Here is a 23,503-nt window from a genome sequence, read left to right as displayed (position 1 = left end):
CACCGAGCGAAACTATCATGCAACGTTTAGCGCACAGGGGTGGTGGACGCAAGTCCTTAGATAAAACAATATTCTTAAATATATTTAGGACACGGTGATGAAAGGTAGTTCTAGGACATATGTATTTTTATTAACCATTCTTTGTATTGTTTAAATATATGAATATATGTATTCCGTAACAATACTTTAACTGTTCACGTATCAATTAAAACTTGGTTTTAATATAAATAACCAATAGATTTTTATCAATGACGTATAATACACATCGAGGTTATGTGTGGACAAACACGGCAATGAAAGATTTCGAGGTGTAACTTTTTTTTTTGGAGCTTCTATTAATCCTATTAACTTCATATTTAGTGCTACACATAGGTTACTATTTCACCTAACCAGAAAAAAATGTTAGAACATTATAACCATGTTTTATAGTACCGATTTCATTGATGCCACGTAATTTTTGTGCCTGGGAAATTCACCCTTATGTTATATTAATTTTTATTTTGTCATATATGATCGTCAAATATCACGTCCTCAAGTATCGATAGTAATTCACCAGTCACCCTGTATATTTGTATACATCTCACATATATGTGTATTTGAATAACTATATTTGTCTTCATCATTCTTATCGTTATTTTATAGCACCGTTATTATACTCATTTTATTTATTTATCAATTTATTAATTTATTGTTATCTTTGCGTTTCATTAAAGATAAAAATGATTAGTAGTAAAAATATTAAATTAGGCTTATTTAACCCGGGTTCGCTTGGTTCACATCACGATGAGTTCATAGTTCTTATGGAGCGTCATAACGCAGATGTGATAGCATTCAATGAGACGTGGTTGCGCTCAGGAGAGGATGGCAGAGCTCCTGTTGTGCCTGGTTACCGATTGCGTCACATACCGAGACCGGTTGAAATTCGATCATGTGGTGGCGGTGTCGGTTTTTATATCAAACGCGGTATATCTGCGCGCACACTGCTGCACCCGATATTGCCTCTTGTGGAGCAAATGTGGATAGCCATCAAAATAAATGTCAAAACCATAATTATTGGCATAGCCTACCGCCCCCGCTTGGGGAAATATAGCACCCTTTTTTGACGCATTGACCGAAACAATAGGTAGTTTACCCTATCACGATCATCTATAAATGTGTAATTGACAATGTTTTGTGTGCTCAGGACGTGGGTGAGGGTACAATTCTTGTTTTATTGGATTTCTCGCGTGCCTTTGACACAATCAATAGGTCATTACTATTATCTAAATTTAAATATTACGGGTTCAATCTTGACACAATTAAGTGTTTTTCGAGTTATATAGGAAATCGTAAGCAAATTGTAGAAGTAATAAATGAGGATGGGTCAAGAGCTCTCTCTGATTGTTGCTCCGTTAACAGGGGTGTTCCTCAAGGATCAATATTAGGGCCTGTCATTTTTGCGCTATACTGTGCCGATATAGTAAAAAGTATAAAACATTGTAAATATCACATATATGCTGACGATATACAAATTTACATATCATTTAAAAACTCAGAAATAAATTTAGCTATACAAAATTTAAATGACGATCTTCAGCGCATTTCAAAATGGTCAGATTCACAAAGTCTTATTTTAAATCCGAGCAAGACTAAATACATTGTAGGAATATAGGAGGGTAGTAGTGGGAGGAAGTGTATTTAAAGGAGGGTGGACGGTAGACAGCTCTCTTTCTGCTATCGTGTGTTCGATCGATTGGTGTCATACTGTGTTATTTTTTTGTAATCCATTGCGATTAAGTTTCTTAGTGTCGTGTTGCTAGGGTTAGTTTAGAATTAAATTAGGAGAATTGTTGTTACATAAATTCATTAGTAAAAATTGTCGAATAGTTTGTGATTTTGTAAAACTGATTACCTTTATTATCTAGTTGTCTGTAATTTTGTTTTTTAAAAAAATCCCTTCTGATCTGGTTTCTAAGATCAGAAGTGGGATACTAACTTATTCAGCCCACTACGGCTTGGCCTAGCTCATAATCTTTTTTTTCTCCTTTTTGCTTTTATTATTTTTTTTTTTTTGAATTACCCTCATGTGCAGTAATATTTTTTTTCTTTCTTCTTTTTTTTATAATTTTCTTTATTAGTTGTTTCGCTGGATTACTTTAAATATCATGTCGTATTGTTGTTAAGTATATTTGTTAGAGAAAATAGTTAAGATTAGGAATAGTGTGTGCTGAGATCGAGTGATTTCGAGGTGAGTCTTTTTGATCATTATTGATATATTTCTTTTTCTTGAAAATGTCTGAACGTGTGCTTAATCGTCGTCGCAGTGATAGTGATCCTCGTCGTGATCGTTGCGATAGTCAGGGTAATAGGTCCCGCGAAAAATCTCTTAACGAGACTGATATGTTAAAACTTGAAATATAGGCAATGATGTCTCGACTTAAGGCGTTAGAGGGGAAAACAAGGGCTTCACTCTTGCCGGGTCCATCGTCTGGTCGTACATTAGCGTATACTCACGACCGCGAGGAGGAAAATGTGATAATCACTATTGCTCATGGTAGGCAATCTTCACGGCAATTACGTACGCCATCGCATGAGGGTGGTAGGTTCCGTGTACGCAATAGGGCGCGACAGTTGTCTCCGTTAGGTCGCCGTTCAGCTTCACGTTCGCTTTCGCCACAACGTAATGCAACAAGCCGTGACCGGGAGCCTTGCCACAATTCGCGACAGCGTTCGACTATACCGCCGTTACGATCCGCAGGCTTAGGAGTAAGGGACGAGGGTATACCGCGGAACTCGATACAGGCTAGCGTTAACGACTACATTATTAATACCATGCGTTCGATTAGCGCGGCGGGCACATCATCTCAGCATTATTACATATTAAGCTTTGATCCAAACATACATAACTTTGATGATTGGTGTCTAGAGGTAGATCGTGCAAAAGTTTTAAATAATTGGAACGATTATGAATGCCTTTCACGAATAGGGAATTGTCTACTAGGGGACGCATAATCATGGCTCAATGAATGGGTCTCCAGCGATCGTAGTTGGACAAATTTCAAGAAAGAGTTTGAAAGAAAGAGTCTTAAGGACACAGATATATCTGTGTCCTAAAGTACCGGACTTCGCGGGCATATTATTCGAAGTAATGACGAAAAGCTCTGATGACTACCCGACATATGCGGAATATGTACGGTGATCGTTGCTTCGTTTGCGTATAGTACAAAGACTTAGTGATGAGCTTGTATCAGCTATAATAATTCGCGGTATAACTGATCCGAATATTAGAGCCTCAGCAACGAACGCTAAACTTTCACCTAATAATTTTGTTGAGTTCTTTTCGATTTACGTTAAACCTACTACAAGCAATGCTTCTAAACAATCGTCCTCGCGTCCCGATTTACAAAACAATACGATAGGTAAACGCTCTATGAAATATTCACGTAAACGAAACCTCACTGACGTTAGGTGCTACTCCTGCGGTCTGTTAGGGCATAGACAGGCTTCATGTAGTAAGAGAGTCAGGCTAGAGCAATCGTCGAATAGTTTGTCAAATAGTGAAAGGGTTAAGCAGTCAACTTCCACATTTGTGCCGTCTAAACCTGAGCCATGTACGTATTGTAGGAGACCAGGACACAGCGCTGAAACTTGTTTTGCTAAGCAGCGTGCAGAAGCTTCGAACAAAGAGCGAATAAATTTTTGCAACGAATCTGTCCAGCCAGAGATGTCATAGCGGCTACTATACAGAACCAGCCGGTTGATGTTCTCATTGATAGCGGTTCTTCTGTATCATTAGTCTCATCATCGTTGCTAAAGTATTTCAAATGTTCCTACACACATTTCGGGTTTTAAAAGGCTTGGGTAGTCAAGAAATTGAGAGTACTTTTTACGTTACCTTACCAATCAAATTCGACATTTTAACTCTTGAAGTAGATCTCTTTGTGGTGTCCTCTGAGTTTATGAACGTACCGATAATCATTGGGATAGATATTTTAAACAGGGAAAGTGTTAGATATGTTCGCACAAAAAATTGCCAGTTACTGACAAGAACAAGTGATAATTTGTAAACGGTAATGAATGTTTGCTCTGAGCCTTCAACACCAATTAATACACCGTTGGTAGGTAAAGATTTGGACAAATTACTGGGAATTGTCGGTAAATTCTCTCAGTATTTCATTACCGGGACTGCAACATCAAATGTAAATACAGGGTACATGTCGATTAAAGTTAAAACTAGTAGCCCTGTGTATTATCGACCGTATCAACTGTCACATTCAGAAACTCTTCGCGTGCGTGATATAATAAAAGACTTACTTGACAAACAGATAATAGAGGAGTCTGAGTCTGACTACGCAAGTCCAATCCTGCTCGTCAAAAAGAAAGATGGGTCGGATAGGATGTGCGTCGATTATCGGAAACTCAACGAAATTACTATCAAAGACAGATTTCCTTTGCCTCGTATAGATGATTGTTTAGACCGTTTGGGTAATAATAAATATTTTACATTCCGGCGTTTACAACCGGCTTTCACCAGATTCCCCTAGATCCTCAATCTATTCCGCTTACGGCATTCGTCACACCGGAAGGACATTATCAATATCGGAAAATGCCTTACGGTTTGGCGAATGCACCAGTCGTTTATCAGCGTATCATCTCTAAGACTCTTCGCGAGCTCATTAATTCCGGGAACATTCTCGTATACATCGACGATATTTTAATTATGAGTAAAACCATCGATCCTGATCGATGGTTTTACTCATAATTAAAATATCATATTTGCTTGACTTTGCTTAGTAGGGTACTTCATACGTTGACAAGAGCTGGCTTTTCCATTAACTTAAAGAAATGTTCGTTTAGCTACTAGTATAGAGTACTTGGGTCGCACGATTAGTGAAGGTCAGGTTAGGCCGAGTCATGAGAAGGTGCGAGCTTTGATTGACTCAGCCGCACCGAAAAATGTAAAGCAAGTAAGGCAATTTCTGGGGTTGGCTAGTTATTTTAGGCGGTACATCGCGGGTTTTGCACAAAAGGCTTCCTGTATTGCAGCTCTTACCAGAAAGGGAGTCAACTTTCACTGGGGTACCGACCAACAAGCCGCGCGTCAATATTTCATAGATTGCCTTACAAGTGAGCCAGTACTTGCCATCTACGACCCTTCGCTGCCGATAGAAATTCATACCGATGCAAGTTCTATTGGTTACGGAGCAGTGTTAATGCAGGTACATGAGGGAAATCGTAAGCGAGTGGTATCTTACTTTAGCAGACTCACCCACTTCTATCGGGTCATCCCTTGAATTTGAATGACTTACTTCATGATCGCGACACGGAACAGAAGGTTTTAAAATAGGCATCACAGCAAATAATCATTACATAGTATTAAACAAAGTTGCATACCGCTGTCTGTCCTTACGTATGCCTAGATCTCTAAAATTGCGCAACTGATTTTGATGCGGTTTTTTTAATATATAGAGTGATTCGAGTTTTTGTATTTAATACATGGATTAAAGAAATACTGATAATTATAAAAGTTTCCAATGTGATGTTGTAAATGAACATTTTAATAGTATATTTACTATCAGCATTGCAGTCAGGGCTACAAAGCTAAGTTATTTCTACAATATACATACATATATACTTCAAGTATATTCTTATAACTGAATGACATCGATCAGTTAGAAAAGGAGATTAAATTAACGTAAGATTAAATTATCGACAATATTTGCTGAAATGTCTCTTTTTGAAGGTGTTGTAATGGATCAGTTTTGAAACAATAGGTATAGATTTCGATAATACGAGAGAAATGAGAGAGAGAGAGTGAGAAGGAACTAAGAATTGACTAGAGTTAGAGAAGGCAAGAAAAAAACAAAGGAATGAGATACATGAGGTTTCTGGAATGATGTAATTACAATTCTATTTATAGTTCCAAATTCAAAACAAATCATTATGGTAATGATATGTCACCAAACCACATATTTATAATAACAGACGTTTACTTTCATTTCAATATGGGCCTTATATATTCCCATAACTAACCTAAAATAACCTTACTTTTCAGGGGGATGTTTGCCACGCCTGTGGATGTGGCAATTATCACACGAACATGCAGGTTTGACACGAGCCCGGGATGAATATACACAAATTGAATACACGAACAATTCACATCCATCGTTTATAATTAATATGTTTACACGGTCATCTCAGCTCAACTGTTATTTACAAACTCGCTAACATTTCGTTTAAAAAAGTAATAAGTAAACAGAATTGCGAAAACACAAAATTGGTCTCATTGTCATTCTGTTATGACTTACTATTCTTTGAGCGCATGGCAATATTTCTCGGTAACAACCGTGTCCCGGAGGTACAAACCTCGTTATAGATAACTTTGTGCCTAGAGATCGAGGTTCAACCCTGTCCCATGAATTTAATCTTAATTTATGAGTACAATTGACCTTATATCTTGCAGACGAATCTGAATATTTATGAGACATAAAGTTAACCAATATATTTTAAATAAAAATCGTATCGATTTATTTACAAGTATGTATATTAGATTGTGCGTCAAGCTAAAAAATCAAGATTACAGAATTTGTTGAATTTTGATGTAGTTTTGTAGTGAAGGAAAACATCGTGAGGAAACCTGCATGTGACAAATTTCATAGAAATTCTGTCACATGTGTATTCCATCAACCCGCATTGGAACAGCGTGGTAGAATATGTTTCAAACCTGGCTGAGAGTAGGTACCACTCGTACGAGCTTGAGACCTTGGCAGTAGTGAAGGCTCTTGAGTATTTCAGACACTATCTTGTGGGTGTACACTTCACCGTGGTTACTGACTGCAACGCTTTAAAACTAACACAGCATAAGAAAGACCTGTTGCCTAGGGTGGCCCGGTGGTGGGTATACCTCCAAGACTTTGATTTTAGCCTTGAGTACAGAAAAGGTTGTCTGCTGTCTCATGCGGACTACTTTAGCCGGAATCCAGTTAACATATGTACGATTCAAAAACCTTTGAATTGGGCCCAAGTTGCTCAGGCAGCTGACGAGGAGACGCAGTCTTTAAAGCAAAGGCTATCGGATGGACAGTTAGACCCTAGTCATTATATAGTTAAAAACGATATCCTTTATGTTAAGGTTACACCTACTGGTGAAAGTTCTAAACTTTGCTGTTTTATTCCCAAAGGACATAGGCTTAGCCTTATGCGCATTTTTCATGATGAACACGATCATCTCGGGGTCGATAAAACAGTAGATTTAATTACAAAACATTTTTGGTTCCCAGGGTTGAAAAAAATTGCACAAAAGTACATTTCCCATTGTATAATTTGTCTTGCTCACAAGAAAGTAGCCCGTGCTCCTCTTCAGCCAATTCATTCTTGGGAAAAACCAGATTTACCTTTTGAGACAGTGCATATAGATACTTTAGGCCCCCTGCCAGAAAGTGACGGGTATCGTCACGTACTCCTTGTGGTAGATGCGTTTTCTAAATTTTGTTTGCTATACCCCATGTACCGACAAGACACTGATGAATTGAAGCGACACTTTACGAACATGATTTCAATCTTTGGAACGCCAAAACTGATTGTCGCTGACAGGGGCCGCATGTTCCAAAGTGTCGATTTTCTTAATTGGGTCAAGGATATGGGTTGTGATACTCATTTTATAACACCCGAGATGCACCAATCTAATAGACAGGTTGAACGATATTGCCGTACCGTACTCAATATGGTCCGTATTGAGTGCAACCACCGACTGCAGGAGTGGCCAGCGGTTATGTGGAAGTTACAACTGACTCTCAACATAACAAAACACAAAACAACGCGATACTCTGCCTTGAACTTGCTTATAGGCGTCGAAGCGGCTACACCTCTCATACGCAGCTTGATACGGGACGTAGCTCTTGAAGGCTTCAGTGGTAATCGGGAAGCCCTTCGTGAGATGAGACGTCAGAAAGCGTTTGAATATATATGTGACAATCAAGCCCGTCAGGACGCCTACGTTAAGAGGAGACGTAAGCCAACTCAAACCTTTGAACTACACTCCTTAGTATTTGTTCGTAAGCAGGCGCAGTCAACCGGGAAGTTAGACTCGTGTATGCGAGGACCTTACCGGGTGGTGAAGATACTTCCGCACGGTCGCTATGAGCTGCAGCTACTGGCTGGCTCGTATGGCAAGTCGACTCAAGCGGCTGCGGAATATATTGTTCCGTGGCGTGGAGAATGGACTCCTGATGTTTGTGCTGCTTTCTTTGATGGTGAGTGTCTGCTCTATTTTTGCTTGCAATTTAAGATCAGCTTTGAGAATTCACTGATGATTTAAAAATCTTTATGAGCCAATATGTTTTGTTTATTTGTTATGGTTGGAATACTATCCTATGGTCTCGGGGCTAAAGTAAAGCAAATTTAACAAGTTGACACGGTGAGCGATTGTCTTGGAGTGTATCGGACACGCTACTGTAGGATCCCTGACCTGGGGATAACCATTTGTCTTGGAGTGCATCGGACTGTGGTTATCCTCGGGAGGCTGGGCGGGGATAACTAGTTGTCTTGGAGTGCATCGGACTGTGGTTATCCCGCGGATAATTGTGGGCCTGTGATAACTGTTGTCTTGGAGTGCATCGGACGCGTTATCACAGGAGTGACTTTGGCCTGGGATAATTGATATCTTGGAGTGCATCGGATTCATTATCCTAGGTAATTGAGTTGCTTAGTTTTGAATATATCTTAGAGAGCATCAGACATGCTATCCTTGTGTATTCGACAACTTGACTTTGTGGGTCAGTTGTCTTGGAGCAGGTTTCATGTAAAATAAAGAGAGAGCTTAGCTTAGCTATCAGCATCGACAGCATTGTTGATTTGCAATATGCAGAAAAATCTGTGGTTTTATTTTCATGTTACAGACGCAGATACTGAAGAAGAGGAATTAACTGCCGGTGTCGACCTATGTCCCGGTGTTGTACAGTCTGTGGAAGAGACCGAGCCGCAACAAGGACCCTCAGGAATACGGAGATTCTCAGAACTAGCTGCCTCCACTGTGAACGAAGAAAATCCCCTGCTCTCCGTCCCGATCGTGGAAACGGATCGTGACAGTTGAAAATAAAGAAGCCCGGGGACGGTCTTCTGTCAGGAAAGGCCGTGTAGGAATATAGGAGGGTAGTAGTGGGAGGAAGTGTATTTAAAGGAGGGTGGACGGTAGACAGCTCTCTTTCTGCTATCGTGTGTTCGATCGATTGGTGTCATACGGTGTTATTTTTTTGTAATCCATTGCGATTAAGTTTCTTAGTGTCGTGTTGCTAGGGTTAGTTTAGAATTAAATTAGGAGAATTGTTGTTACATAAATTCATTAGTAAAAATTGTCGAATAGTTTGTGATTTTGTAAAACTGATTACATTTATTATCTAGTTGTCTGTAATTTTGTTTTTTTAAAAAATCCCTTCTGATCTGGTTTCTAAGAATATATTATTAGGAACAAGAAACCAGCCACCTTGTTATTTGGTATTATTAAAAATAAAACGCCTATATATTTGTACAGCAAACTAAGTTAGGCCCACGAAAGTAATAGAAGTTACCAAACGAGAGCGTCTTCTTATATGCTGAACGTGCCGGCTCACCGCACAGCAGCATTCCGCGGCAACGAAGTATTGGAACAACATCCCCCCTCCGCTTCGGGTTCTGAAGTCCGTAAAAACATTCAATATCAAATACAAAACATATTTATTTAATATACAGCTAGAATTGCACTAATAAATGTATAATTATGTGTATATGTATGTGTATGTATATATGTATATGTGTATATATGTTTATAGCATATGATCTTAACAATTGGCTTCGTTATCGAATTACGTAACTATGGTCTACCACCGGCTTAATTACTTTATTTATAAATATACATATATATATGTATATACAGGATGACTGGTGAATTACTATCGATACTTGAGGACGTGATATTTGACGATCATATATGACAAAATAAAAATTAATATAACATAAATATTAATAAACTTCTAAGTAAAGTTAACCAAAAGTTATGTAATTAATTACGCATCGTGTGATCACCCTAGCTGCGTTATCGACACAAAACAGTTATGTAGGTAGGTACATTTAGTTATCGCGCGGTAGTTTACTTACATCCAAACGCCGCGCGCCGCCGCGTGTTAACAGGGTAGCAGGCTACCTTAGATAAACAAAAATGATCCAATTCCCTTCATACTTTAATCCTGGCTTAGGACAGGCAAAAATACCAAGATATTTCATTCGTTTAAGCAACCAATTTATTGACTAGGTAAATGGTGTGAGCTTGACACAAAAAATAATATGAACTGTTTACCTATCTTGGTATTTCTGGCGTATTTAAAAATGGAATCATACTTATTTACAACAATTGTCAATCATTAAACTACCTATTTACCTACATAACTACACTAAACTTAACCACCTCATCCTTGGGCATGTGTTGGAACACGGAACTGTCCGAAGTCTCGTAATCTTTGATTAGCGTTTAAGATGACGCTGGCCGTAGGTACTCGACGATTGGGGAACATCTTCCGGTACAAATTGATTGCGCCCGGCAAGCTATCATTTGCACGCGCATACGCACGAACCATGTCCAAGTATTCTGCATTTGTGTATTGATAAGCCATACTTAATTACTAATAAGTAATAACGGGTCACACGCACACACGACAGATTAGGTATTCGCGTAAGATCGATCGCTAGGCGCGCGCGCGGGAAGACGGTCGTACAGACCTTACGGCGGCGCTCGCCCGACTAATTAGCCACGGGGCGGGGGTTGGGGGTAGCGACAAACGCATGCGGCGGCGTGGTGTTGTATCAGCACGCCGCCGGACGCGCCGCCGGCAAGGCTGAGAACGTCTCCACACTTTATTTATTTACACGGAAATTTGGTCAAAAATTAAGTACCTATTTTTTTACATAATTCGAATGAGAATCATGTACCGAGTATTCTCCGTAAATATTGATAGTAATTAACCAGTCATCCTGTACACATATATATATATACTACTCTGTAGCATACACAAGACGTTTTATATATATATAACGTCTTGTGTATGCTACAGAGTATGTCAACAGAGAGGAGTTGAAATTAAAAATCACTAGTGCTTTCGAAACTATTAAAAGTGACCCATTCGTATTAAATCGTGTGAAAGACAATATGCGTAAACTGTGTATCACACGAGAAGGAGCTCACTTTGAACATTTGTTAAGGTTAGTGTAGTTATGTAGGTAAATAGGTAGTTTAATGATTGACAATTGTTGTAAATAAGTATGATTCCATTTTTAAATACGCCGGAAATACCAAGATAGGTAAACAGTTCATATTATTTTTTGTGTCAAGTTCACACCATTTACCTAGTCAATAAATTGGTTGCTTAAACGAATGAAATATCTTGGTATTTTTGCCTGCCCTAAGCCAGGATTAAAGTATGAAGGGAATTGGATCATTTTTGTTTATCTAAGGTAGCCTGCTACCCTGTTAACACGCGGCGGTGCGCGGCGTTTGGATGTAGGTAAACTACCGCGCGATAACTAAATGTACCTACCTACATAACTGTTTTGTGTCGATAACGCAGCTATGGTGTTCACACGATGCGTAATTAATTGCATAACTTTTGGTTAACTTTACTTAGAAGTTTATTAATATTTATGTTATATTAATTTTTATTTTGTCATATATGATCGTCAAATATCACGTCCTCAAGTATCGATAGTAATTCACCAGTCACCCTGTATATATTTATAAGTGAATTTTTTAAATAACTGCGATCGATGGCGATGCAATAAGCGTCGTGAATATTTAAACAACAACAAGGATTAGAATGTCGCTCAACACAATAGCGAGCAAAAAATAGCCCGCTCCGAGTCCGAGATTAAGATCCAGTTTCACCATACCCTGTTAAATATTTAACGTATTGTTAAGACAGTTAACGGACTGTTAAAGTTATCGAGTGTCCCACCACGAGTTAACGCGTGTTTATTTGTTATAACAAGCCGTTAAATTTAATCACCGCTCTAGAGGTCCGTTAGACAGTAACATACAATTAAACTCAAGATGGACGCTGCGTACAATTTTATTTTCGAAAATAATGTTTTAGAAAATTTAGATTACTTAGACACAATAGTACGACGCCCAAGAATTTTTAAAGAACGGCGTTCTTATTTCGAGGAATACGACGATTTAGATTTCTGTACCAGATTCCGTTTATCTAAAGAAACAACCCTAGATATTTTGCAGTTGATTGAAGATAAATTGGAATATCCATCAGATCGGTAAGTTAATATATTTATTATTAGTTTTACTTAGGTGCCTAAAATAATTTTCAGTAAGTAATTAAAATAAAATAAAAAAAAGTGCAATTACCTCGCATGAGTATAAAACAAACCTAACCCAACCTTAATTTTGTTTCAGGAATGAATCAATTTCTCCCATTAATCAGATTCTTTTGACCTTGAGATATTATGCAACTGGTTCTCAACAAATAACAGTGGGAGATTATTGTGGAATAAGTAAGTCGTCATCTCATAGAATAATACACAGGGTCACTGCTGCAATAGCCTCATTAAGCCGCAACTTTATCAAATTCCCTAATACTGAGGAAGAAATAAGAAAAACTCAGTTGAATTTTTATAATATAGCAAGATTTCCAAAAGCTGTGGGAGCTCTAGACTGCACACATATACGTATTCGTTCCCCTGGTGGAGAAAATGCAGAGTATTTTAGAAACCGAAAAGGCTACATGCCTATAAATGTGCAAGCAATTTGTGATGCAAACCTACAAATTCTAGATTTGGTTGCAAGATGGCCTGGCAGCAGTCAAGACCAGACTATTTGGAACGCTTCCTACAGAAATGCTTTGTTTGAGAGAGGCAGGTATGGGGATGCTATATTATTGGCAGATAGTGGGTACATGAATCGGTCTTATATCATGATGCCTCTGGATAATCCACAAACACCAGAGGAGATTCTTTTCAACGAGGCGCAAATAAGAAGCAGGAATCCTATTGAACGTTTATTTGGGGTGTGGAAACGTAGATTCCCTGTACTTGCCCTGGGGATGCAGATTCACTTAAACAAATGTCTCCCTGTTATTGTTGCCACTGGAGTTCTACACAATATTGCAGTAAAGGCAAAAGAAGATGTACCACCAGATGATCCTGAACTTGAGCTAACTATACCATGGGAAGAAATGTTCCGTCAAGGCCATATCAGGGAACAAATAAATACTGAAGGGGTCAGAGATATAAATCCTGAGCGAAGAATGCTGATAAATAATTATTTTAAGAGTTTACATATATCCCATAATTTACATTGATTATTAACTATGTACTAAAACAATAAATAAAATTACAAAATACAGAATTTATTATTTATTTACTTATAATCTTTGTACAGCTAAAATACTTTAATTAAATACAAAATTTAAAAAACTAAGTTGTCTCTTAATCCAGCATGATTCACTTGCATGCATTCAAAAACAAAAAAACAAGGTTTAAAACTGAAAAATCGCAAATTACAACTCAAAGTTGTATCAATAAAAAAAACTTTACTTTTTTTACTAATTAAGATTTTTTTTAATGTTTCAACTTCAAGTTGTAATTTTTCAGTTTTCAATTTTTCTTGTTTTAGCTGTTCTTGTAAAATTAATTCTTTAAGAGCAGCGTCTGTTTGGGTTCTTCTTTTCATCGTCTCTATTAATTCTAATTTACTTTGCAGAACTTTATCCTGCAAAGAAGTCTTCGGCCTACGTCGATGCAACCAAGTTGATGGATTATTTTCTTTATTTGCTGACAATATATTTGACATTTTTGTTTTTAAAACTTTTGGAGTCCAGGAGCTCCAGTTATTCTTTTCTACATTATCCTGAAAAAATAGTAACAAAAGTTCATAATATGGTATCATCATCCTATCAGAGGAATGTCAAGATGGCGGTACCCCCCATGCTATTACAATCTACACCTATATACAATTTATGCATAATATATTGGTCAGACAATAAAAAAACTATAAGACAAGTATTTCTACGCACCTCAGTTAAGATATTGTCATCTTTAATTTCATTTGTCTGCAATGTACAACCTTTATCTTCTTGAGTGGAATCCTGAGATGTTTGTGAAGAAGTAGCAGCATTGACATCAAGAATTGTCTGTATTTGTGAATCAGTCACTATAACATCCTGGTAAATAAATAAAAACAATGTATTTTGAGAGGCAATGACTTCTATATTGTAATAAATTTCAGAATGAGAGTTATTATGACAGTGAATTTAAATTTTAAACTTACTGATTTAGTAATCATTTCTTTTAAAGTTTTTGGTCCAGTTAGTCCCTGATCTATAAACTGAACATCAGAATCGTAGGGATTTTCTAATCCGTCTAATGTAGGTCCAAGTAGCACTTCCACTTGTCCTTGTAGAGGTCCTGGTGGTGGAATATCGGACCTCCCTCCTCCTGGAAAGAAAACCAGTCATCATACTCATTGCATAGTACTACTTCATATTTTATTAACAAAAAATAATGTCAGAACCTACCAGTTAAAAAATTATTTTTTTTCGTCGCAGCTTTGTCTTTCCGCGTAGTGCGTTTAATATTATCCCAACAGGTTTTTAATTGTTCTACGTTTCGAACATAGAATGAACTCAAACAGTTAAATTCTTCCACTAGTTTCTTCCATCCTTCATTTTTGATCGCAGTAGTTACTGCGTCCGTTTTCTTATTTTCAATTACATCCTTGTATTTTGTGACTAAATGAACAAGGATTTCCTTTTCATTTGACGAAAAATTCGGTCCTCGTGTTTTCTTTGACATAGTTATTTATATTCAAACCAAACCACAAACACAATCAAAAAGCACAAAACAATGCTACATAACCTCAACTCAAAAATAAATATTACCATGTTATGTTTATTTGACGTTTCAATCGGTTTAAATTAAAAGTAGTTACCATTTCATTGAAAGCACTCGGAGCTAACGATTTTTGAAATTGGTCGCGTAGCACAACAAATGACGTATTATACGACTAGAAAAAAAAATAATACCGAACTTCGTCTAAATGAAATGTCACAAATAAACATTTCAATTTGGTTGCTTAAAATAAGAGTGTGTAACTTACAATACATTCAGTTAAATGTTCTGTTTAATAACGGCTTGTTAAATTTTGTTCCTGGGACATTTAATGATATAACAGCCCGTTAATTATTAACAACTCATTAGTAAATTACTAATTAACATTTAACAAACATAGTTTGGTGAAATTAGACCTAAAGATAACGATATGAATGGAATGTGTTTATTATGCTTAGGATCGTTATAATATTAAATATTTAAATACGATTTTCTGGTGACCTAATTGTCGAAATTCGTTTCCCTAGGTGTCAGCGGAATCGTCTATTTTCCCAGTTTGTGATGATCTGGTTTATGTTCTCCGGGAAAAACCGGGAATGAGGTTTCTTTTTCCCTAAAACCACTTAACCAGTCGTAAAACAGAAACTTAATAATTGAGTTTGTTCACTTCAATGTTTTGTATTATTCTGTGAACCTGGAATCACTACGAGGGCCTGGAAACGGGCCTCTCGACGTAAACTTGAAATTTAATTAAACAACTTTTTAAAAATAAACTACTGGTTGGATGTTTCTAAAATTTTTGATTTATGTAGTTTTAGTGACTACCAAGCTAATTTAATAAATTAAACTAGGGGTCGTCGATGATATTAATTTTTAAAATAATTTTAAAGTTTTTAATTTTAAACGTTATACTTTAAGAGCCTGTATCTTTATGAATTTTCTTTTGATTTAAAAAGAAAGGTACCAGTGAGTTGGTACACTTTCCCTCTGTACAGTGATGCAAAAATTTTTGTTCCAGGTGCACGGGTTTTTGTGTTCCGACCACGCCCTAAAATTGTTTTTATGCCTTATCTCGGCCAATTTCGGGGATAAAAATCCAAAATTGGTCTCATAAGAAGCGGGCAGCTAAGGCCTTTCTGATTAGGGTCTTATAAGGTATTAAAAAGAATACCTCGTCGCTTTAGTTTTGGCAGCGTATTTAAAAACAGTTGTAAATTTACCTTTTCTTCCGAATTTTTGCCCGTTTAAGGGTGAAGATGAAATCCCAGGATAACGGGTTTTTTTTTTTCACAACTGTTTGCACTGCACTGAAACTCAACTTTTGAGACCAATTTCACGAAAATGGGAACACTTTTTACCACTTTTTACACTTTTTTGTGAATTTAAAACTTTAAATATGCGTATATCGGTGGCAGAGCGACTTAGTTGACGTGCGGCGTTTCGGCGTCATTTGATACGCCGACGACACGCTGGTTACAGCACGTGGTAAGACGTACCGGCAGGTGGCCATACGCGCGACGGCTGGTGTCGCGCATGCCGTGGGTAGGATCCGGCGACTGGGCCTGGAGGTGGCATTGCACAAGTCGGAAGCCCTGTGTTTTCACGGGCCGAGGCCGAAGCCGCCTCCCGGGTCCAGCATCGTAGTAGGAGGGGTGCCCATCGCTGTCGAGTCGACGATGAAATACCTAGGACTCGTCCTCGACAGTCGGTGGAACTTCGAGCCGCACTTTACACGGCTCGCCCCCCGGTTGTTGGGCGCCGCTTCAGCGCTCTCGCGCTTGCTGCCTAATCTGGGGGGACCCAACTCCTCATGCAGGAGGCTCTACATGGGGGTCGTACGGTCGATGGCGCTATACGCCGCGCCAGTGTGGGCGGATGCCCTGATGGCCAGCAACGTCGCCGCGCTGAAATGGCCGCAGCGCGCGATGGCCGTCAGGATGATAAGGGGATACCGTACGATCTCCTTCGAGGCAGCGAGCCTCCTAGCCGGATCCCCGCCCTGGGACCTCGAGGCTAAGCTCCTCGCGTCGCTCTATTGGTGGCGCGCGGAGGCGGTCGAGCGGGGTGAGCGCCTGGTGCCTCGACAGACCGAGGCACGCAGGGCAGAGCTTCGCCAGGTCTCAGTGGCGGAGTGGGAGACGCGCTTGGCGCGACCCACGGCAGGGCAAGCCGTCGCTATTGGGGCGGTGAGGCCCGTTCTGAAGGAGTGGCTCACTAGGAGCCACGGCGCCCTCAGCTTCCGGCTGACGCAGGTGCTTACTGGACACGGATGCTTCGGTAGGTACCTGTGTCGCATAGGTCGGGAGCCGAAGTCCCAGTGCTACCATTGTGGCGATGGTAGCGACGATACGGCATTGCACACGTTGGCGGAGTGCCCAGCATGGGCTGAGCAGCGCCGTGACATCGTCGTGGCCGTAGGTGTCGTTGCGGGAAACCTCTCGCTTCCGGCCGTCGTCTCTGCGATGGTACGGAGCGAGGCAGGGTGGAGCGCCGTCGCCACCTTCTGCGAGGAAGTGATGCTCGCGAAGAAGGCGGCAGAAAGGGAGAGAGAGGCTGCCTCCTCTCTCCCCTCCCGCAGCAGACGAACTGGGCGTCGCAGGGTGGCCGACTTTCGACCATGGCGTGGCCTGCGGACGGCAGACTCGGGGCGTCTCGCCATCCGACCAGCAGCAGGCCTCGAGGCGGCGGCGTCGTGTTCCGCGCGCGCGCCTCGTAGTGGAGTCCTGCGGCCGGGGTGACAGCCGCAGTGATTGACGGGACACGCCTGACTCTTTACATCAGGCGAGCCAACGCCCGTCGGAGGGGTGCGACGAATGCTTCGGCGATACCCGCCCTTCCGACGCATGGGCAAATGGAGGACACGGGTTGGTTTTTAGTCAGAAGGAGTCTGACAGTCCCCTTCTCTCTTCCCCCAGGGCGGAGGGAGTCCATGATGGATTTTCCAACCGAAAAAAAAAAGAGGTTAGGTTAGGTTGCCAGATCGATTTTTTCTAATAACCATACCGCGACGACAATGGACAATGATTTGCCTACGAAGAGGGTGCCCGTGGTACGACTGGAGCGACTGGGTGAGCTGTCGGACACCGACAGCATATCCAGCAGGATGAGCATGGCGAGCGCGGTGAGCGCCAACTCAAAGCGCTCAAGAAAACGTGCGAGAGAGGGTCCAGACTCAGGGTCGGACTCATCTCACAGCGACACACGGACGGACAGGATGAGGAAAGGTAGACCGACCACTACCGGCAAATATGCCAGTATCGGTCTATCTAGGCGTGAAGCTGCGGCTGCGACGAAGGCCGCAGCTGCCGCCCAAAAACTAGAGGAGGACGAGCGGCAGATCACGGCTCTGACCAAAAGGGTGGTGGAAGGGAGAGCTACTCCTCGGTCGGAGTCGTCAGATTGTTGCCTTAGAGGTCGAGGCAGACGAGCTACCTGCCTCCGACCTCAACCGCAAAATGACGGACGCGGTTGCGGCGATCAGACGGGTGGGCAAGGTCACCAAGGGCCTTAGCGGCTGCAGCCAGAAGGCGCTAAAAGAGGCCACGGCCTCGATACTGGAGTGCGCCCAGGTGCTGCTCACCCGCACAGACTCGGAGGAGACCGTGCTGCTGCGGGCCCAAAACACCAAGCTCGAAGCACAGGTGGAGGCGCGCAGTAGAGAGCAGAAGGAGCTCAAGGCCGAGATGGCCAACTTCCGCCGTGAACACCTCAGGCGGGAGGTAGGCCTCCTGAGCGCCACACCTGACACCACGCCGCAGCAGTCGTTGCAGGAGACTGAGCTGGCTCGCCTGATCCGTCAGGAGATGGCGAGCTTTAACGCTCGTTTCTCAGTGCTCGAGGGGAGGATTTTACGTGGGAGGATTTTACGTGGGAGGATTTTACGTCCCCCCCTAGCTGCAGACCAGCGCAGCGCACCGGCGCCGACATACGCGGCTAAAGCTGCAGCGCCCCGTGCCTGCCAACTGGTACAAGCGGCTGCTGCTGCCAAGAAAGGGAAGAGGGGAAGGCGGCCAAAAAGGCAAGTGCGGCCCAAGCCGCAGCGCCCCAAGCCACCCAACCTAAACCAGGAGACAGACCGGCGTCGCGCAACCCCCCGTCAAGATCCGAGGCGAAGTCAGCGAGCCAAAAAAAAACCCAGAAGAAGGAGGACGGAGTCGCGGCGGCCAAGCGCCGGCCTGCAAGGCTTAGGACTCCCCGATCGACTGCAGTGGCTCTCACCCTGCAGGAGGCGGAGGAGCGGGGCCTCTCTTATGCTGACATCTTGGCCAAAGCCAAAGCTGAGATCTCACTAAGCGATCTCGGCATAACGGACCTCCGGGGCAAAACGACTGCCACCGGAGGCCGATTGCTGGAGGTCTCGGGGGCCACAAGTGGTCCCAAAGCTGACGCCCTAGCGGAAAGCTATGGGACCACTTGTGGCCCCAGGGCGTCACTAGGGTCGGACGACGTCCGAGTGTCCAGGCCTACCAAATGCGCGGTTTTGCGCATTTCAGGCCTGGATGACTCTGCGACGACAGAGGAGGTCATCGCCGCCGTCTCCAAGACCGGAGGATGCACGATACATCGGGGGGTCTCCGGATTCGGGACCACCCACGTGAGCTGTCCCTTAGCGGCGGCCAGGAATCTAAGGGACAGCAGACTCCTAGTGGGGTGGGTCTCGGCGCGGGTCACGCTCCTACCGCCGAGGCCTTTCCGGTGCTACCGCTGTCTGGAGGGTGGACATGGCCGTCGATAGACCGCAGCCAACTTTGTCAGTCGACCACCGGATCGGGTCGAAGGCCTGTGCGAGACCCACTGCCACAACCACGGCGAAGACACAGCCGGTTCATCCGCCGAAGAAGTCGAAGAACGCAAAGAAGAAGGCAACCAGCTCCTCGCAGCCGGTTCGACCACCGGCTGCGGCACAAGAACAGCCGAGAACTGGGGAGGAAGTGACGGCCATGGACACCCAATAATGGCTCTAAGTCGCTTTCTCCAAGCCAATATAAACCACTGCGCCAGGGCTCAGGATCTCTTGCTCCAGAGCATGGCGCAGTGGTCGATCGATGTGGCCGCCGTCGCCGAGCCGTACTTCGTGCCATCCAGGGATGACTGGGTGTGTGACGATAACCGCTCGGTGGCGTTGATCCGAGGAGGCGGAGTGGTTCCGGGAGAGCATGTCGCACATCTGCGACGCTGGCATGCCCCGAGTCCGGCCGTTGCCAGCCAGGCGCCAAGTGTACTGGTGGGCGCAGTCGATTGCGCAGTTGCGCAACGCATGCACACAGTATGCGACGCCAGTACGCGAGGTGCCGACGACGGAGGAGACGCCGCCGCCCCTTTACAGCGGCGGCCGAAGAAGCACAGGAGAGTGAAGAGGCAGAACTGTACGCTAGCTACAGGGAGGCGAAGAGCGCACTCCAGTTGGCCATCGTCCGTGCCAAGGCCCAGGCCAACGACGAGCTGGTGGAGACTCTGGACCTAGATCCGTGGGGACGCCCTTACCTGATAGTGAGGGGCAAGTTGCGCCAGTCGGCTCCCCCACTGTCCCGGAGTCTCCAGCCGCAGCTGCTGGAGGAGGTGGTGGGTGCTCTGTTTCCGTCTAGACCGGAGCACACACCACCGGCAATGGTTCCGCCTCACAGGGACGCGGAAGAGGACGACGAACGGCGGTGGCTCGCATCAGGAACACCGCCCCTGGACCCGACGGCATTCCAGGCCGTGCGTGGATCCTCGCCCTGAGAGAACTCGGGCCACGACTCTCAGGGCTCCTGAGCGCATGCTTGGAGCGAGGCCAGTTTCCAAGCCGGTGGAAGACTGGGAAGCTGGTCTTGCTGAAGAAGGAGGGACGACCCGCAGACTCGCCATCTGTATTATCTTGTACTGTTTTTGTTTTTTCTATTGATTTTATTGATTTTATTTAACATTTAACGTCTTCCTTTCGCGAGTACTTGTATCAACTTCGTTTCTTTCTTTTTATTGTCTTGTTTTTGTTTATTTCAATGTTCAGTTTAGTTTTATCACGTAATAAAACTAATATAATTTAACAAATCAGGTAGTAAGCAATTTTGTGTTGTAAAATGTAAACAACTAAACACTGTCACGTTGACATCTTGACAAGTGCATTCATACTGCGTTCCGCTATTGCTTTGAGATATAAATGTCATAACGAATGTTTATCATAATTTAGCTTCTGCATTATTTTTTCTTTATCTCAATACTAGTATAGTTTACTTATTGCATTCATTATATATTATTTTTGTTACTATAAATATGTTACTTGTTGTTCTTTTTTTTTTTTTTTTTTTTTTATATTTTTCTTTTTTATTTTATTTTTTACAATTTTGTTTCTTTTGTTGTAACGTGTTTTATTTTTACTTGATACTATCTATTAGTTTACAACGGTTTTGAATTTGTTTTTTACCTTTTAAGTGATTTTCTTTCTCTCAGACCGCTGGTGGGTTGGTTTCTGCCTTTATTGGTTTATTATTATTATAACTTAAGTACTATTTATTATAAGTTATTTATATATAAATTTTCTTATTTTATTATTGTATTTTATATATATCTATTATAAAACTATCATAATGTCATTAAATAATAGTATATCTAGTAGCCATTTTTTGTCTTGCTCATCAAATGAATATCTGTCAGTTGAGGATGAGGATAGTTTCCACAGTACATCTTCCCTCCCTTTAAACGTCGTCCTTAATTCTTGTTTCTCAGATTCAATGAAGAATTTCAACGTTATTCACATGAATGCACAGAGTATTCCGGCCCATTATCCCGATATGCTTGCGTCATTTGAATCTCGTAATATCCACGCGATTCTCATCTCCGAATCCTGGTTAAAGCCATGTTTACCATCTACATCTTACTGCTTACCAGGGTTTACACTGATACGTAACGACCGCATTGGTAAAGGTGGGGGTGGAGTCGCGATCTACCTTCGTTCTTATATTCCCTTTACTATTGTTAGCTCGTCGACTCAGCCTCCTCCAACTAATGCTGCTGAACACTTACTCATCGAAATAACTCTTTCTCTCACCAAAATTCTTCTCGGCGTATTTTATATTCCCTCTCTACATATTGATTATTTTTCTGCATTCGAAAGTTTATTAATTAATTTGTCTCCCTTATATAGTCATACCATAATTATGGGTGACTTTAATACATGTCTCCTTAAAGGTGACAACCGATGCAGAAAGCTAAACTCTGTAATTGAAGCGTGCAACCTACACATTTTGCCTCTCTCGGCCACTCATAACCCCCCTAACTGTGTCCCTTCACTTCTTGATCTTATTATAGTGTCATCTCCAGATTTTGTCCTCACGCACGGCCAATTTGAGGCTGATGCTTTTTCGAATCATGATCTGATTTTTGTTTCATACAAAGTTCGTCCTCCTAAAGCAAAATCGAGAATACTTCTGCGGCGTAGTTTTGGTGGAATGGATAAAGAACGTCTTACTGAGGATGCTCGCAAAATTAATTGGTCAGCTGTAGTCGATGCCAGCTCAGTCGACTTAAAAGTTGACATGTTTAATTCTTGTCTGACTGGTCTTTATGATAATCATGCTCCGGTTAGACCTATTAAAATTAAACACTTACCAGCGCCTTGGCTATCTGAGGAATTAAAAAGTCTAATTGCAAAAAAAGCTATGGCTAAAAGTAAATTAAAATCTGATGCATGTGACAAAAACCGTATTAAATATAATAAAATCCGGAATCGCTGCAATACATCGTGTAGAGATGCGCAACGACGCCACATTCATAAATCAGTCGAAAACGGCGACCCAGCTAAAGTTTGGAAATTCCTCGAATCGTTTGGAATTGGCAAATCATCTCATAATTCTCTTCACCGTAACATTGACATAGAGTCTCTTAATAAGCATTTTTCTTCATCTGACGTTATTGACAACGCAGAAAAAGAGCGGACGTTAAATATTCTTTCTTGTTTGCCAACCTTTGACTATCCACCGTTTAATTTCATTCCTTTCACCGAATGTGATGTTAAGAAGAGCATAGTGTCCATCTCTTCTAATGCCGTGGGCGACGACGGCGTTGGCCGTAATATGATTGTACCTATCCTTGAAACTATTGCTCCTGTTATTACTCATATCCTTAATGAATCCATCACTTCCTCAAAGTTCCCCGATGCCTGGAAAGTAGCCCGTATTATTCCACTCCCCAAAAAGGCTAATTCTATGAACTACACTGATTTTCGTCCTATCTCCATCCTTCCATTCCTTTCCAAAGTTTTAGAAAAACTAGTGCTCCAGCAATTAATAACATTCCTAAATAGGCACAGCCTTCTTAATCCACTCCAATCTGGCTTTCGCTCCGGTCATAGTACGGTCACAGCGCTCGTGAAAATTACCGACGACATTAGATTGGGCATGGATAATAAACAACTTACAGTGCTGACATTGTTAGATTTTAGCAATGCTTTCGGTACTGTCAACTTTGACATCTTATTGAGTTTGCTGCGTTCTCTTAACATATCTCCATCGGTGTTTGGCTGGTTTCAGAGTTATCTTAGAGGCAGAAGGCAACGTGTTCAGGTAGACGAGACATTTTCGTTTTGGTGTGAAGTACGTGCTGGAGTGCCTCAGGGTGGCGTGTTGTCTCCTATTCTCTTTACACTTTTCATTAATTCTATTACTCAAAAGATTTCTTCTCTCTA

General features: G+C 41.9%; 1 protein-coding gene across 1 annotated transcript; it reads right to left on the bottom strand.

Moving 5' to 3' along the window:
• Positions 1-10,694: 10,694 nt before the first annotated feature.
• On the bottom strand, positions 10,695-17,772 carry LOC124542549. The gene is made up of 5 exons (XM_047120489.1): positions 17,670-17,772; positions 14,282-14,448; positions 14,028-14,174; positions 13,586-13,861; positions 10,695-10,844 (listed from the first exon to the last, which is right to left on the bottom strand). Exons 1-5 carry the CDS (start codon positions 17,770-17,772, stop codon positions 10,695-10,697), a joined length of 843 nt encoding a protein of 280 aa, XP_046976445.1.
• Between the last annotated feature and the right edge of the window lie 5,731 nt (positions 17,773-23,503).

Source organism: Vanessa cardui, chromosome W, assembly GCF_905220365.1.
Source record: "Vanessa cardui chromosome W, ilVanCard2.1, whole genome shotgun sequence".
Lineage (NCBI taxonomy): Eukaryota > Metazoa > Arthropoda > Insecta > Lepidoptera > Nymphalidae > Vanessa > Vanessa cardui.
The sequence above is the reverse complement of the archived record's forward strand: the minus strand, read 5'-3'. Positions and strand labels throughout refer to the sequence as shown.

What these genes read in the sequence shown, in the direction of transcription:
- LOC124542549 (XM_047120489.1), bottom strand. Translation starts at nt 17,772, where the DNA reads ATGGACTCCCTCCGCCCTGGGGGAAGAGAGAAGGGGACTGTCAGACTC. An exon ending in CCCATGCGTCGGAAGGGCGG is followed by an intron (nt 14,449 to 17,669) that starts GTATCGCCGAAG and finishes TTTTCTTTCCAG; the next exon opens with GAGGAGGGAGGTCCGATATT. An exon ending in AAGAAATGATTACTAAATCA is followed by an intron (nt 14,175 to 14,281) that starts GTAAGTTTAAAA and finishes TTTATTTACCAG; the next exon opens with GATGTTATAGTGACTGATTC.